We start from the raw sequence: 13,500 nt of genomic DNA, 5'->3' as shown, positions 1-13,500 counted from the left end.
AAAGTCCCCTTAGTAAAGCCAAGCTGAAAAGGTCATCTGCACAGTGAAACGTGAACCGGAAACCTAGGAACAGGTATATTTTCTGTAGTTTTACATGTTCTCCTCTCTTCTTTGGTATGGAAATACAACGAAAGTGCTCTGGTACAATTTAACCCAAAGTAGAATGCTTGAATACAAGAAATCATACGTTGGAGTGGAGAATTCTTTGTTGGTTCTGGCTATAATTTTCATGCATTCATTCTAGTTTGCATATGGATAGCGTTTCATCCTTGAAGACTCACTATCGCAAAAGAAAAATACACTTTTAAATTGCTTTGAAAGGGGCTGTGCGTGTCGACCATTCCATGCGATGGAAGAATGGTTTTTAAAATACGAACTTTATACATGCTCGGAAATATTCCTAGCCTAAATACCTCCCCAATATTTATCTAGACTTTCTATAAATTTCTATTCTTAAAAGATAAATTTCTATCTAGACTAGACAAGAATGACTGGAACAAAAGGATTCAGACGCAGAGAAAGTAAGCTCCAGGAGAATCATGTACTTCCCAATTTCTTTTAATTACATTAATTTGAGATTTGGGCATTTTCGTATTTTATTATCCGACTTTCCATTTAAAAAACATCTAATGTCTTGACGTAGCACAAATCCACAATTTTACTACCAACTTTTTTTTATCCTACTACATCTTTTGGGGACAGACACAGATCTACTGAAATTCAAAGCAATTCCCGGAACAATAATTCAGCCTTATACAAGAATATCTATAAGCAGATACGGCCAGATGTCAAAAAGCCGGGAAAAATCCTAACCCCTTTCAACTGGACCGCAGACAAATTTCCCAAAGTTATCGGGAATCCACTTTAATGGAAGAAACTTGTCTGTGCATCTTAGAAATGAAAAAAAAATTGTCTTTCCAGAGAACGAGCAAGGCTTGCAAGTAGCTTAATCACCTCAAATAATCGTTTTAACATCCGCAAAGGCAAAGAAATTTAGGGTGACGTGGCATTGCTCATAGCAAAACAGGCTTCCTGCAATATAAAAGGCTAACTGGGTATGATGAGCATTGAAAGACAGCTGGAATCTCAGACATCTGACATGTGCATAGCCAGTTACAAGTTAGTCATCAAAACTAACGAATAATGTTAGCAATCTGTAAAAGCACCGGAGCCTAAAATCACATTCTCTCTACCTCAGTTGGAATCTACATCAGCAGCGCAAAATGATAAACAAATTCAATATTTCAGCTGATGGAATTTTACTCACCCAGCGCTTTAGTTTGTTGAAATGCACGAAAATAAAATTTCACTGTTATGAAAAATTTAAAACTCAAGACACCTGCTTATTAAATCTGCTGGTAGTCATGAACAAACAAGACGCCTCTGATGATATACAGCAACAATACACAGGATCAAGCAATTCCATGGTTTAGGTTTAGAAGCAGTCCTCCCTTATTTCATTTCCTAAATCTGATCACTTGATTTTCGTCCCTACACATGGGCCCTCCACTGTAATGAGACCTCCCCCACATCAGCACTATTCGTCTAAAAACGTTTTCATACAGACACAAAGAGAACACGTGGGTTCTGTCAATCTTTGACAAATTTCATCAAAATCTGAACAAATTAGATTTTTAATTAAATTAAATGCTGCTTTTCGTCAAAGCCCTGGTGCTTCACTTACTTCTGTGGGCTACATAATCTCTCCTTATGTTACACCACCTTCCTACTGACATCTTACACCCGAAGAAGGCTCCACAGCCGAAACGCTGCGTTTTCTTTCTTCATACACAAACATATTTGCTCAAAAAGGCAGCCAAATGCAGCACAAATAAAAAATCTGCTCCTCAGCAAAGGCTGTTGATAAAAAGAAAGTCTACATTTTTGCCGTTTATTCAATTTCACCTCACAATTTCTGTCGCAGTATCATAAAATAGCAGGGCCCCCGTAATTGGTGCAGTTTACAAAACTAGAGGTTCTTACCAGTTTGCTGTAATGGTACTTGCAGTAGCCACAGTACTTCACATTGTCTGCATCTGAGCCTTGTTCCTCACAAAGCAGCCCAGCAAACTGTGCGCTAAAATTGAGAAAGAGAATTATTCGAGGCAAAAAAGCGCAGTAAAAAAGGCAGATACCAAAGAGCTAAGACAGCTAAGTTATTTTGTTCCGGAAATCCAGAACATAAACAGAACCATGTTTAAACAGCTCGATATTTAATTCAACACCGAACACCCACCACCACAATGTAATGATTCCTCATTGTATTAGTGGGAAAACGGATTTTCGACTCACCATGTTACATGAAAAGCCTGTCTACACCCATGTTTGTTGCAATTCATACATGCTCCTGTTGCAGCTTTGCTTTCTCTGCCCTGTTCTTCACAAATGTAGCATGTCTAAAAAACACCAAGGAGAAAAAAGTTAAAATTAACCCCCGTCAGAAATAAGCATCACAAATACCAGTGGGTTTAAAATCAATCTGGAGAGCCTCCGGAGATCTTAAACCCCTTTTGCCCATTTTTCCTTCTACTGTAGCAGCTGAAAAAAATCGAATATAATGTCTGTGGCTAGGCATAAGAAGTTACACGATTGGCTTATCTGTAAAATGCATGCTGTTTTAATTTGGTTATAACACAAATGTCTTAGCTATAAGCAGTCCAAATGCTTTGCCTCTACATTGGAAAGAATTCAAAAGCAATTCAAGCGTGAGATTAACATTTTGCAAAACAGTTATGGCTAATATCAGAAACAAATGAAAAACTCTCCAAGTAAAATTTAGTCAGACTCTTTGTGCATTCCGATACAAGCACGTGACATTTAAGATGGAACAAGCCAGTACAGACTTTACCAAATTTTTAACCACACAAATACACTTTTAGACAGTAATAATTAGTCAATACCTTCTTCCGTTTATATAGCGCTTTTCACCCTAAATGACTCCAAATTGCTTTAAACATAGGAGATGAGTCATTCATCCACCAGCGAAGTACAACACTCACTTGGGGGATGTTTGTCAGCCATTCTGTGCCAGCATTGTCACTACACAGCAGATCAGATAGAGACAGGAAAAATCCATCACCAGTCTAGAGGGAACTTCACTGACGCCATCTTTTTCAAGGCCAAAGTTCTTTTAATCCCTACCCTCTCTAATAGTGCCATGGGATAATTCTGGACCACAGACTGGAAGTCGGATAAAAGTCTCATCCAAGGAATGGCACCTCCTACAGCACTGTGTTCCTTGTCACCAGACTGGGGCATCTGCTGGGACATTCGGGTCCAAAGGAACGAGTGCCACCTACTGGTCCACCAATGCCACTTCTAGCAGTAACCTGGGACGGGCTAGGCCACAAAGTGGGAACACTGCAGACAAAATTAGTCATGGGCAAAAGGATATATGGCATTTCAATATCTAGGTTTCATAAGTAAAAAAAAAACTACATATCATTCATCGATCAATAAAGATGATTTAAACCGGGTCTTGATATCAACCAATAAAAACTGGTGGCTGTTAAGTAGAAGTAACTGCACAATTCTGTATAAACGAGAAAGCAAGGGTGCCACTTTTGCTAAGGTATTTTCTAAACATTTCTTCTCAACTGCAAGACCATATCAGTTGTTACAATGCTCCACATTTCTTACCCCTTTGATTATTTCTTACTTTTGATGTACTTGATACCTGGATTTTCTGTATTATGTACAACACAACACACAAGTATTATTTCAATCTAATGTTCCGATATATAGATTCCAATTGATCCCTAATGAAATGTTGAGATTACCACCTTGAGAATCTCTCAAACAACAGGATATTTAGGGATGTGCTAAAAAAAAAAAATGAAGAACAAACCAAGTGTTAACCCTGTTAAGGACCACTCCTTATAGCCCCTATGGGACATAACAGCTTCTGTTACTCACATTGTTCTACAGTCACCCACTTAAAATCTGTGGAGTATTTGGAGATACTGCAGCAGCTACATCTCGCTACACGCAATCCTACCGCAAACACTAACCCAAAACCTAAACAATTAGAAGCTAAACAGCAGGTGCCAAGTACAGACTGCACTAGCTATAGGCATGTGGATAACCACGGGAGAGTTATGAAGGGGAGACTGAGCCCATTCCAGACTTGGATTTCCTCCATGACGACAACAGGTTTTTCCAGAGAATCTCTTCACTGTGACCAGTGGGAAACTGGTGTAGTGGCTCCAACAACACTGTGCAGTTTCTTAAGGAGAAAATCACATGATGGAGAATGAACAGGTGATGCTTTAATAAAACCTCTCTTTCCTATTAAGACATCTATTGTAAATATCCAAACTCATAGAACACAGCTGCTGGAGAAATCCGTTTATTTGTCGACAGGAGACCACTGCGAAGTAAACTACTTCAAGAAAACTTCTCTTCTGAACGCATGGTGCGTCATCCCATCATTAACATCATATACATAGAACTATACTGTACTGACACATTTTTTGGCTTGAACCACAAATTATTCACTATCAAGTGCTAAATAAACTGAGCATCAATATAACTAATTTTCATGTAACACAAACAAATCCATAAAAAACTTTCAAATATTCTAGAGCTGGGGATGTACAAATATGTAGGCTAGCTACTAGACTGGTAATTATACAAGTATAATTTTATTACTGTCACACAATTTCATTCTAGCTGATAATGTGTTCCAATATTTTTTGTCTCTTGGTGCATACAATGTTTTGTGGTATAAAGAGTAAGAAAATGATTATGTAGTGGGCAGTGTGCCATTAACATCTAATATAAATAATAGTGTACAGTCTAAAAAATGGATGGGCAACAATTCAGTTTTTACTTTTACAAGATCATTTGTAAATTACGATAATTTGACAGATTATGCGTTAAAGCTGCACTAGTTAGAAAACATGGAAAAACCCAGTACAACCCAAACACTGGACCTGGAGTGTTATGTTTCGTGCGCTACGTGACAGACACTAGACGACAAACATCCACAAGCGGGGAAAAAGTCTGTCTTCTTCTTTGCAGCTATCATATCCCCCATGAAAGAAGCTGAAGTGAAAACAGCTAGAAGTTTCAGGTTATTTTGTGCTTTCTTTTGAAAATACAGAGTCAGTCGCAGATTCTGGAAGACTCCAAATGAAAGAAGGCCATTTCACCCATCTAACATTTGGGTTCTCTCAAGAGCGAATCGATCCAAGGATCTCCTTCACCAGTTTCTCGAAAGGATATCAGCCACAATGACGTGGTTGGGTAGCTGAAGGTACCAAAGTACAAGCCAGAAGCCCTAGCAGATGGTGGTTATGACTAAATCAATGGATCTTTTTTCAAAAACCACCATCAAGACTGGTGACGTTTTTAAAAAGCAATGGGAGGGCAACGAAAAAACATCACAATTATCGTAAGAATCAATTATCTCTAGTCTGGAATTTAAGCCCATTGGTGCCGCAAACCACGTGTTGGACAAACTGGGCATGGAAGTAACACTGGTAAAGACCGCAACAAAAATTTCATACATAGCCTCAAGGGTCGTCATCCCGCTTAATTTAGCATCCTCAAGATGGGTAAAGAAAAAAGAGAAAGGACAGGGAAGAAGAGAAACGACACTGAAGTTTCAAATGCAAAAACACGCATAGGAATGACTGTGAAGATCCTGTGTCAGAGGACATTTCCACCCATTTAATTAGAGGATAGGATTTAGAGCTCTAAATAATCGTCAGTTTTCCCAAGTCTTGTCTTGTCCGGAGCCTCATCAGTCCAACATGCTCGGAAGCTTTATGTCCGGCATTGCGTTTGCCAGAACTGTTCAGGTTCACTTATTAATATAGTGAAAATGATTACTACGGCAAAATATGCCACTTCAATTTCTTTCCATAGTACTTTCTGTCTTAATCTGTACTGCTTGTGGGCATACTGGTATTGTTTTTTGAAGCCGAAAGCTGCTTTCTAGTGGCAAATTTGTTAGGAAGAAGTTTGCAATAAAACGTAGCACAGTTTTTGTGTAGACTTTTTTGTGGTGAAGTTAATAATGCTGTTTACATGTGAACAGTTTCAGTCTTAAATTAATACAAGTTTTAATTAAACATTACAGTTTTACTTTGCTGGCTAGATACATTCTTTTTGAACTTTAGGTTTTTCTATCCATATAATAACAACTCCAGTTGTAATTATTACCCGTGGTTTGAATTTTATTTCAGAAATTTAAAGTACCTTACGTGCAATAATACTAAATATCAGATATCTGCTTCAGTATCGGACAATATGGTCGGGTAATCCGACAAGACTGGTAAATCTTAATTGGTTAACTCCTACTAACGACTGTATTTATTCCTTTATTATCAAACCAGGATGAAATACATGTGTTTATCATGATGGCTGATCTGCTGACCCCAGTGTTCTCCATACAGGGCTGCTCTTCGCAACTAGAGAGACCAACTGTCTCCTTTCCTAAACAGAAGATGACTGTTGTCACCATCCTTTCCCTCAAACCCATTTCCCTACACATAAGGAGATTCAGGTCTCTCGTATAAAGTATATTTTCACCAACTTGTATACGTTTCCACATACGTTTCCACATATCTTCTAACGCATTCATATGTACTTGTTACTAGGATATATATATATCATCTACATAAATAAAAGATCCTATAAATGAGTAAGACATATGATAGATTAGTAAAATATATTAGTTTGCTACAAAAAATACTTGACATTTTCAAGAGCACAAAAAAAGCACAAAACTAGGTAAAGTGGCAGCCATTACAGACCTACAGCTTTACTAGATAGCAGATCAGGTGTGGAAGTCAGAAATTGCTTCAGCTAAATTAAATGAAAAGTATTGCATAGATAACAAGCATAAAGAGGAATCTATCCAGGACTAAGAGGTTAACATTTCCAATCTTATGAACGTGGACCATGGAATCATTAACGGACCCCAGTTAATGCCTAATCTGATGTATAGTATTGTCCCGAGTACAATAACAGGACACTCGCTTTTGAAAATTCTGGTCCAGACAGAAGAGGATCATCTATGTGCATACCAATACCTTTCACACATGCTTTGCTGTTGTCCTTAAAGGTGTCCCATCCCAGTACAAAACCAGACCCAACTTTAATTGGCTTCCTAGGTCGGATACAAAGATACAAGGTGGTCACAACGCTGTTGTGTGCCACCACTTGGAGAACTCTAGTCACACTCAGCCAGCGGTCTGTCTCAGGCTTGAACTAGCAGCATCTTGACAGGATGGTCCAGCCTGGGTTCTGAGTGAATGACTAATCTGCTTGTGCCACTCAGGAGCCCCCAGACTGGACCACAGCAATTTAAACTTAAGCTAAAAGACCAACAGAAACAAAGTCATAAAACAAAAGCAGATGAATAAACTACCACAAAAAATGATGACTATTTTAACAGGTACAAAGAGTAGTAGTTCAAAGCCTCCTCTTTGATTAAGGTGTCGCAAGATTTACCTTGTTGTATCGCTCGTGGGGAACAGACTGCAACACAATAGGCTCCATGGTGGAAACGTTTGCGAACTCCACTTCGGGAATGTATAGTGCACAAACAACATGGGCCCAACCTGCAGAGAAAAGAGTCACATTTAAACCATTATTCATTGTTAAACTACTCTGCAAAATTCAAACTGAAGCCAAATATGCTTTGTTGTTGTTTTTTTTTAAAGAAACCAAAAAGGCAAAACAAGCAGCTGTTGTGTTATTCCACATGAAATGTGGACGAACCGCGCTAGAAATTAAACCTCTTTTGAAACCACAGCCCAGATGTGGCAGGGACGCCTAAAAAACTATTTCCTGAGCTGCCACAGACAAAAAGAAGAGCCATGGCTGAGAATTTATGTTAATCTTCATTCCCATCAAAACCTCAACCTTTCAAATTTAAGCTGCTTAGTTCTGAATGCGATTGTGTGGTGTGTTGCTGCAGCACATATCAGCAAAAAAAAAACTGTACTCAATTTCTAGAATAACAAAAAAGTATTTTTATTCCAATAAATACATCTATCCATCTTCGAGCCACTTTATCAAATTCAGGGTTGTGGGGATGCCGAAGCCTATCCCAGCAAGCAACAGGCGCAAGGCAGGACCCGAGTCCATCATCGGGTACACACACAGACACAAACCCAGACACACACTCACACCAGGGACAATTTTTCCTAGAAGCTTGTTAACCTACCAGTATCTTTTTGGACTGTGGAGGAAAACCAGAGTACCCAGAGGAAACCCATGGGAACATGTGGAGAACATGCAAACTCCACACAGATAGCACCCCAGAATTTGGACACAGGGCCCCAGCACTGTGAGGCAGCAACGCTAACCACTACTCTTCCCTACAATAAATACATTGGGAATACAATTTATATGACAAGGCTTAGAATTACAGCAACGGAACTAAACACCGAAGTATCGTTTTCAAAAGTACAGACCATGTGGTGTCACCATAACAAGTTGCATACCATCTAGCGCCATAAAAAATATGGTTTCCTTCCTTTTGCCGAGTTTTTAATACAATTTCAATGCTGAGACAAAAAACCACTGTGACGGTTAACACGATCGGTGTGTGACATTAAGCCAACGGCAAACAAAGATGATAAAGCGTTTTGTCCTTACTCTTTACCCAGATTTAACCCACTGAACCCACTGCACTGGTACATTAGCATTTTAAAAACATTCCTGAAAAAGTTCATTTTACCACAACACAATAGAAACATCTTAAAAAGCTTACACGATTTATTGTGCTTTGTAAAAGACACTTCTTACAATGCCCCACTTTGTGAAATTACAAAGGGATGCATTAAAAAAAAATTAAATGTTGATTCAGACTCAAAAACTCAATATTTGGTGGAAGCACGTCTGGCAGAAACTCGGGTCTTTTTGGGTAAGTCTCTATCAACCTTGCACAACAGCTTGCTGCACTTTTTGTCCATTCTGCTGGGCAAATGTGCTCAAGCACTCTCAAAACCCCTGGGACCTATCATAACCCATATCTTACGGACAGCAGCTTGTGTCTTCCCACAGATTCTTAACAGGATTCAAGTGAGGGCTTTGACTGGGGCACTTGTTCTTAAGTCACTCTAGTTTCGCTTGGACCTTGTGCTTTGAATCATTGTTCTGCTAAATGGCGAATTTTTGTCCTCGTTCTAGACCTGAAGCAGGTTTTCCTCCAAGACTCGCCAGAACTTTGCTCTATCTACCCATCAACCTGCTGATGAGAAGCAGAACTATGCATGACAGTAGGGATGGTGATGTCTGAGTGATGCACTATTTTGCGTTTGCTTCAGATGTAACAGTTAGCATTAGAACCACTGGCCACAAAGCAAAAGCTGTTTGCAGTGTCACTTAGGCGCTTTGTTGCAAACCCCACATGGGGTCTGAGATTTTGTTTGGTCAGTTCCATACTCCTCAACGGGTGCTTGTGACTGGGATATTGCTTTCCCATTAAGAATGTCCTCCCATCTCGGTCATAGAGTAGCCAGAATTGAAAAGGTAAAGGCAAACAAAAGGAGAAGGTGGGCTCAAACTTAACATATGCACCGAGCGGGTGCTATGCACCTGTGTGAATGCAGAGTGGCGGGCGGGGGGATGCTGTACTGCATGGCACTCAAAAATTGTGTCCTTCCTTCAGACCGCAGGCTTCCTGGCAAAAAGACTGTACCCTGCTATGCTATTCACAAAGCCAACTTTAGCCTAAAGCTAGCTAGACGTTTACAATTCGGACTTGCCTTACTCATTATGCAATTTTCATTGGAATTTTGGTCATAAGATCTTCTTTTACAGCTGCCCTAGGGGAAGTCTTAGAAGCCTGAAATCTCCAATTGAGCCATTGCTATATTTCTAAAAAATTATCAGCATAGTATCTATGAAATGTGAAACGTTTTGGCATACAGAATCTAAACAGGGGAACAGATCAAGAAAACATATCCAGTACACAAATGTCTCCTTCAGCACAGACACAGATGATGGAACGAGCAGCTCTCAGATCAAGGACTTTGTACTTGAGAATCATTTTCTTACGGTGGTGTGTAAATAATGTTGGCAATGCATTTCATTCAAGAACCCTTCTGTCAAGCAAAAAACCAAAACTTTGTTTCTCCATACACTGAAAACCACTTTGAGGTGGGCATGAACTTACCTAGCCCTTATCCTAATGATGTGGGTGTGCTCTTTAACATTTCAGGAATCCTTGATGGATGCATCATGATGGCCCCCTCTAGCTGGAGCTGCAGATCTTATTATAGTGATGCAGTAATTTAATCTGCTACTGTGTAAACATACTGCATCACTTACGTCCCCTCAGTTTTTGTAAAAACCGTTTTTACCTACCAATTAGGATTACCCAATTTACATTTCCACAGACATCAATAACAAAGCCATCACTTACGACTGTAGAAAAAAAGCTGCGTCTCTCTGGGGCAGAATCAGTCATTTGTACCTTTTTAATGGTGCGCCTACTAACAACCTTATCTGCCTGGCCCCTGGTCAGTGGTGTAAGACCTGAACAAAGCTCTGCTGCAGCTATTTGCGCCGTACTGCGGAGCAATTGATTTCAGCAATTAAATGCTTGGTTAACCGAGTAAAAAAGTACGACGGCGCTAGACAAGACGCTGATGGAAGAAAATCGGCCGAGTCACCAAGATGTCTGAAAAGATCCAGACGGGACCCAGATCAAAACCGGACAGGGCTGAAGTTAACAGTGGATAAAACACAGAACCCCCTCACTGACGTCTCGGTAGCAGAGATGTTAAACGATCCTGTATGACCAGCATCCCAACATTAAATCTGACATGACAACAAATTTATATTACCACACAAACACGATTGAGGGGTTCGTCCGTTTTTCCAATTGCTGTTTTTAAAGTTATTTTAAGCCTGCTTTATTGGTGGCATGTATTAATCAGCTTGACTTAAAAACGATGGCCTCTCTGACAGCGAGAAACCTCTGTGAGAATCTGACAGATCAGAGAGTCTGAATGTCACATGAATGGTTATAGCAACTTGTTGACAATGCACGTACTCGTAAATAAATACACAAACAGCCTTATGACGTCATCTAGTTAATTCAATTCAACCGTTCTAGCGTTCTCAAAAGCAAGCACGCATGGCTCTCCACCAGGCCGAAAGCTCACTCGTCCTGGCGTGTAAGTGTATTGGGTGATAAAACTGAGCTCTGACCAAATAAGTTGAAAGAAAGGTATTTGTTGCACTCGCACCATTCTGTTACCTTACAAAATGGAACTTGTTGCTCAGTGCAGGCCTCGCCGTCATGTCAAGGCAGATCGAACAAGACTTCATTTGTTTGCCATAAACCGGCAACAATCCTTAATCGCACTGGCGCAAACCGCAACAGAAAAAATAAATCACTATTCACTGCAAAATCAGATACTAAAAGACAGGAGGGCAAGCTGACTTTTACTTTAGCTTCGCGCCAAGACTTCAAGAGCATGAGTAGATCCCCAGTCAAGCTTTTAAAACTGAACACAAAACAAGACTCCGCCATTCGCTGGCTTATCGCCAAATTGGCGGACAGCGAGAAACCTCTGTGAGAATCCGACACCGACCACCAGCACAGAAAAACAGCATGTCTGACTATCTGCCAGACGGTTTACTGATTTTCCAGCCAGTACTCTTATTTTGGCAGCAGATTAGAAAAAAAACTATCTCAGTAGTTGCCTTCCAATGATAGACTGTCGAGAAAATAGAACCAACACTCAAGAAAGAAACAATGTCAGTCTTTAATGTGTCAACCATACTTTCAAAAGTGGGCTTACGACACCCTTTAAAATAAAGTTTAAAATAAAGAGCAAATCTTCTACAAACACTGAACTGAAACACCTCAAATTACTGTGGCAAAGTACTGCTATCCCTTTTAACACCTGTCCAGCTAAGGTCCAATTCTTCTAACAATCGGTACATTTAAACCAACAGACAACAGAGCTTTCACATATTTGATATAAATCATTTTAGCCCATTTGCAATTCAACTAATTTTAAGTTAAATGTGCATACATTTTAGTTTTGAGTTGATTAGCTTACTCTTTCTTTCAAGAAAGAAGTGTACCAATAGGTTGATAAATAGTTTGCTCACTACCTGCAAAGAATTTGTAACTTTTTCATGCACACTCCTAAATACATTAAATAATGTAAATGCTGAAACAGCAATGAAGACTTTGCTTCCACTTCATTTTCCAACCTTGAACATACTATTACTAATAAAGCCACTGAAGATATTTCCCAATATTTTCAAATGTACCAAGATACCCTTTGTTGAACTTATAGGACTTGGCACTGAGGAGCAATGGTTAGAACTTTCTGGACATGTAGTCCACTGGTAGTTTCTGTGTTCAAATCCCAAATGGGACTCTTCCACCATCTCCTTGTGTACAGTGATTTAGATTCAGTAACGTGCCTACCTCTCTAAACGTGCACAACTGTAAGTTGCTAGGGACACAAATGGCAGCCAAATAAGTTATTAAATTGCTCCTGGTTAAGTTCAAAAGTTTGGAATTCTGTTGGGTGGAAACAGTTTTTGATTTAAGCCAATTTTACAGAACGCTATATTATTTGCCTTCTCTATGGCATTTGTGGTTTGAACTTGCACTTTGCACAGATTCACAAGTTTGAAAAACACCCTTCCCAAACAGTGCTGAACGGGGGGGAATTAACTTTGGTTAGGCCCTGAACATGAATTGCTCTTTTTCCCCCCTGAAGACACTGGCATCAACACGGGCAGATTAAAAGAAATCTTTCCAGCTTTCCAGCTCTGTCTGAGCGAATTCAGGTTGGTTGTAATCCAAGAAAGGACAGCTTCTAATGTAACCACATAAATCCAAGATAATTATGAAAACATTTTCCAAATAACATACTCTCATTGACAAAGCTTTTAAGGATGAATGAGAAATAAGGTTATAAAGCGGAGAAGGTACAAAAAAATGAGACTGTTCACCCAAAAGTCTTAAATCACATTTATATTGCTACTTACTAGCCGTTCATTCAGTTACAGGAAACACCACACTCTTTAAAAGTTAACGTATGCGGTAAATTACAGGGCCCTTCTTTCCCCAAATGTGTTTTTGGTAGAATACAGTGAAAGACAGGTGTTGCACAATAAATAAGAGAAATGTGCTACTTGAATCTGCTGTCGGACTATTTAAGTTTGCCAGCGATTTTTGGCAAACAGCCAGGAAAATATTTGCCAGCAGCCATATCGCCCTGCAACTCACAACTGGCTACCCACTGGAGCTCAGCAGGTGTGAGCCTGGTCAGTACCTGGATGGGAGGCCTCCTGGGAAAGCTAAGGTTGCTGCTGGAAGAGGTGTTAGTGGGACCAGCGCTTTGAGTGGAGTGTCCAGAAAAGCGCTATATAAGTGTAAGGAATTTTTATTAAAAATGCTTTCTGTGGACAAGGATTTGGCTGCTTCTATCCCCTTGGGCTCTGTCAAAGTGCCGCCACCTTACTCCCTCTACCCTGGGCCACAGCAACCGAATAAGACACACGTCC

At 39.8% G+C, this 13,500-nt stretch overlaps 1 protein-coding gene across 6 annotated transcripts in view; it reads right to left on the bottom strand.

Annotated features, from left to right (window-relative positions):
• mllt10 (MLLT10 histone lysine methyltransferase DOT1L cofactor) overlaps window positions 1-13,500 on the bottom strand; it is a 111,917-nt gene that overhangs the window by 59,238 nt on the left and 39,179 nt on the right. For all 6 annotated transcript variants that reach the window (XM_088918383.1, XM_088918382.1, XM_088918384.1 and 3 more), the window contains 3 exons: window positions 7,462-7,571; window positions 2,293-2,396; window positions 1,984-2,077 (listed from right to left, as the gene is read on the bottom strand). In XM_088918383.1, the coding sequence (XP_088774509.1) occupies window positions 1,984-2,077; window positions 2,293-2,396; window positions 7,462-7,571 (308 nt within the window). The remainder of the gene's footprint in view (window positions 1-1,983; window positions 2,078-2,292; window positions 2,397-7,461; window positions 7,572-13,500) is intronic.

Source organism: Atractosteus spatula, chromosome 6 (assembly GCF_055471065.1).
Source record: "Atractosteus spatula isolate fAtrSpa1 chromosome 6, fAtrSpa1.hap1, whole genome shotgun sequence".
NCBI classification, from domain to species: Eukaryota; Metazoa; Chordata; class Actinopteri; order Semionotiformes; family Lepisosteidae; genus Atractosteus; species Atractosteus spatula.
This window is presented reverse-complemented; position numbering and strand designations above follow the sequence as displayed.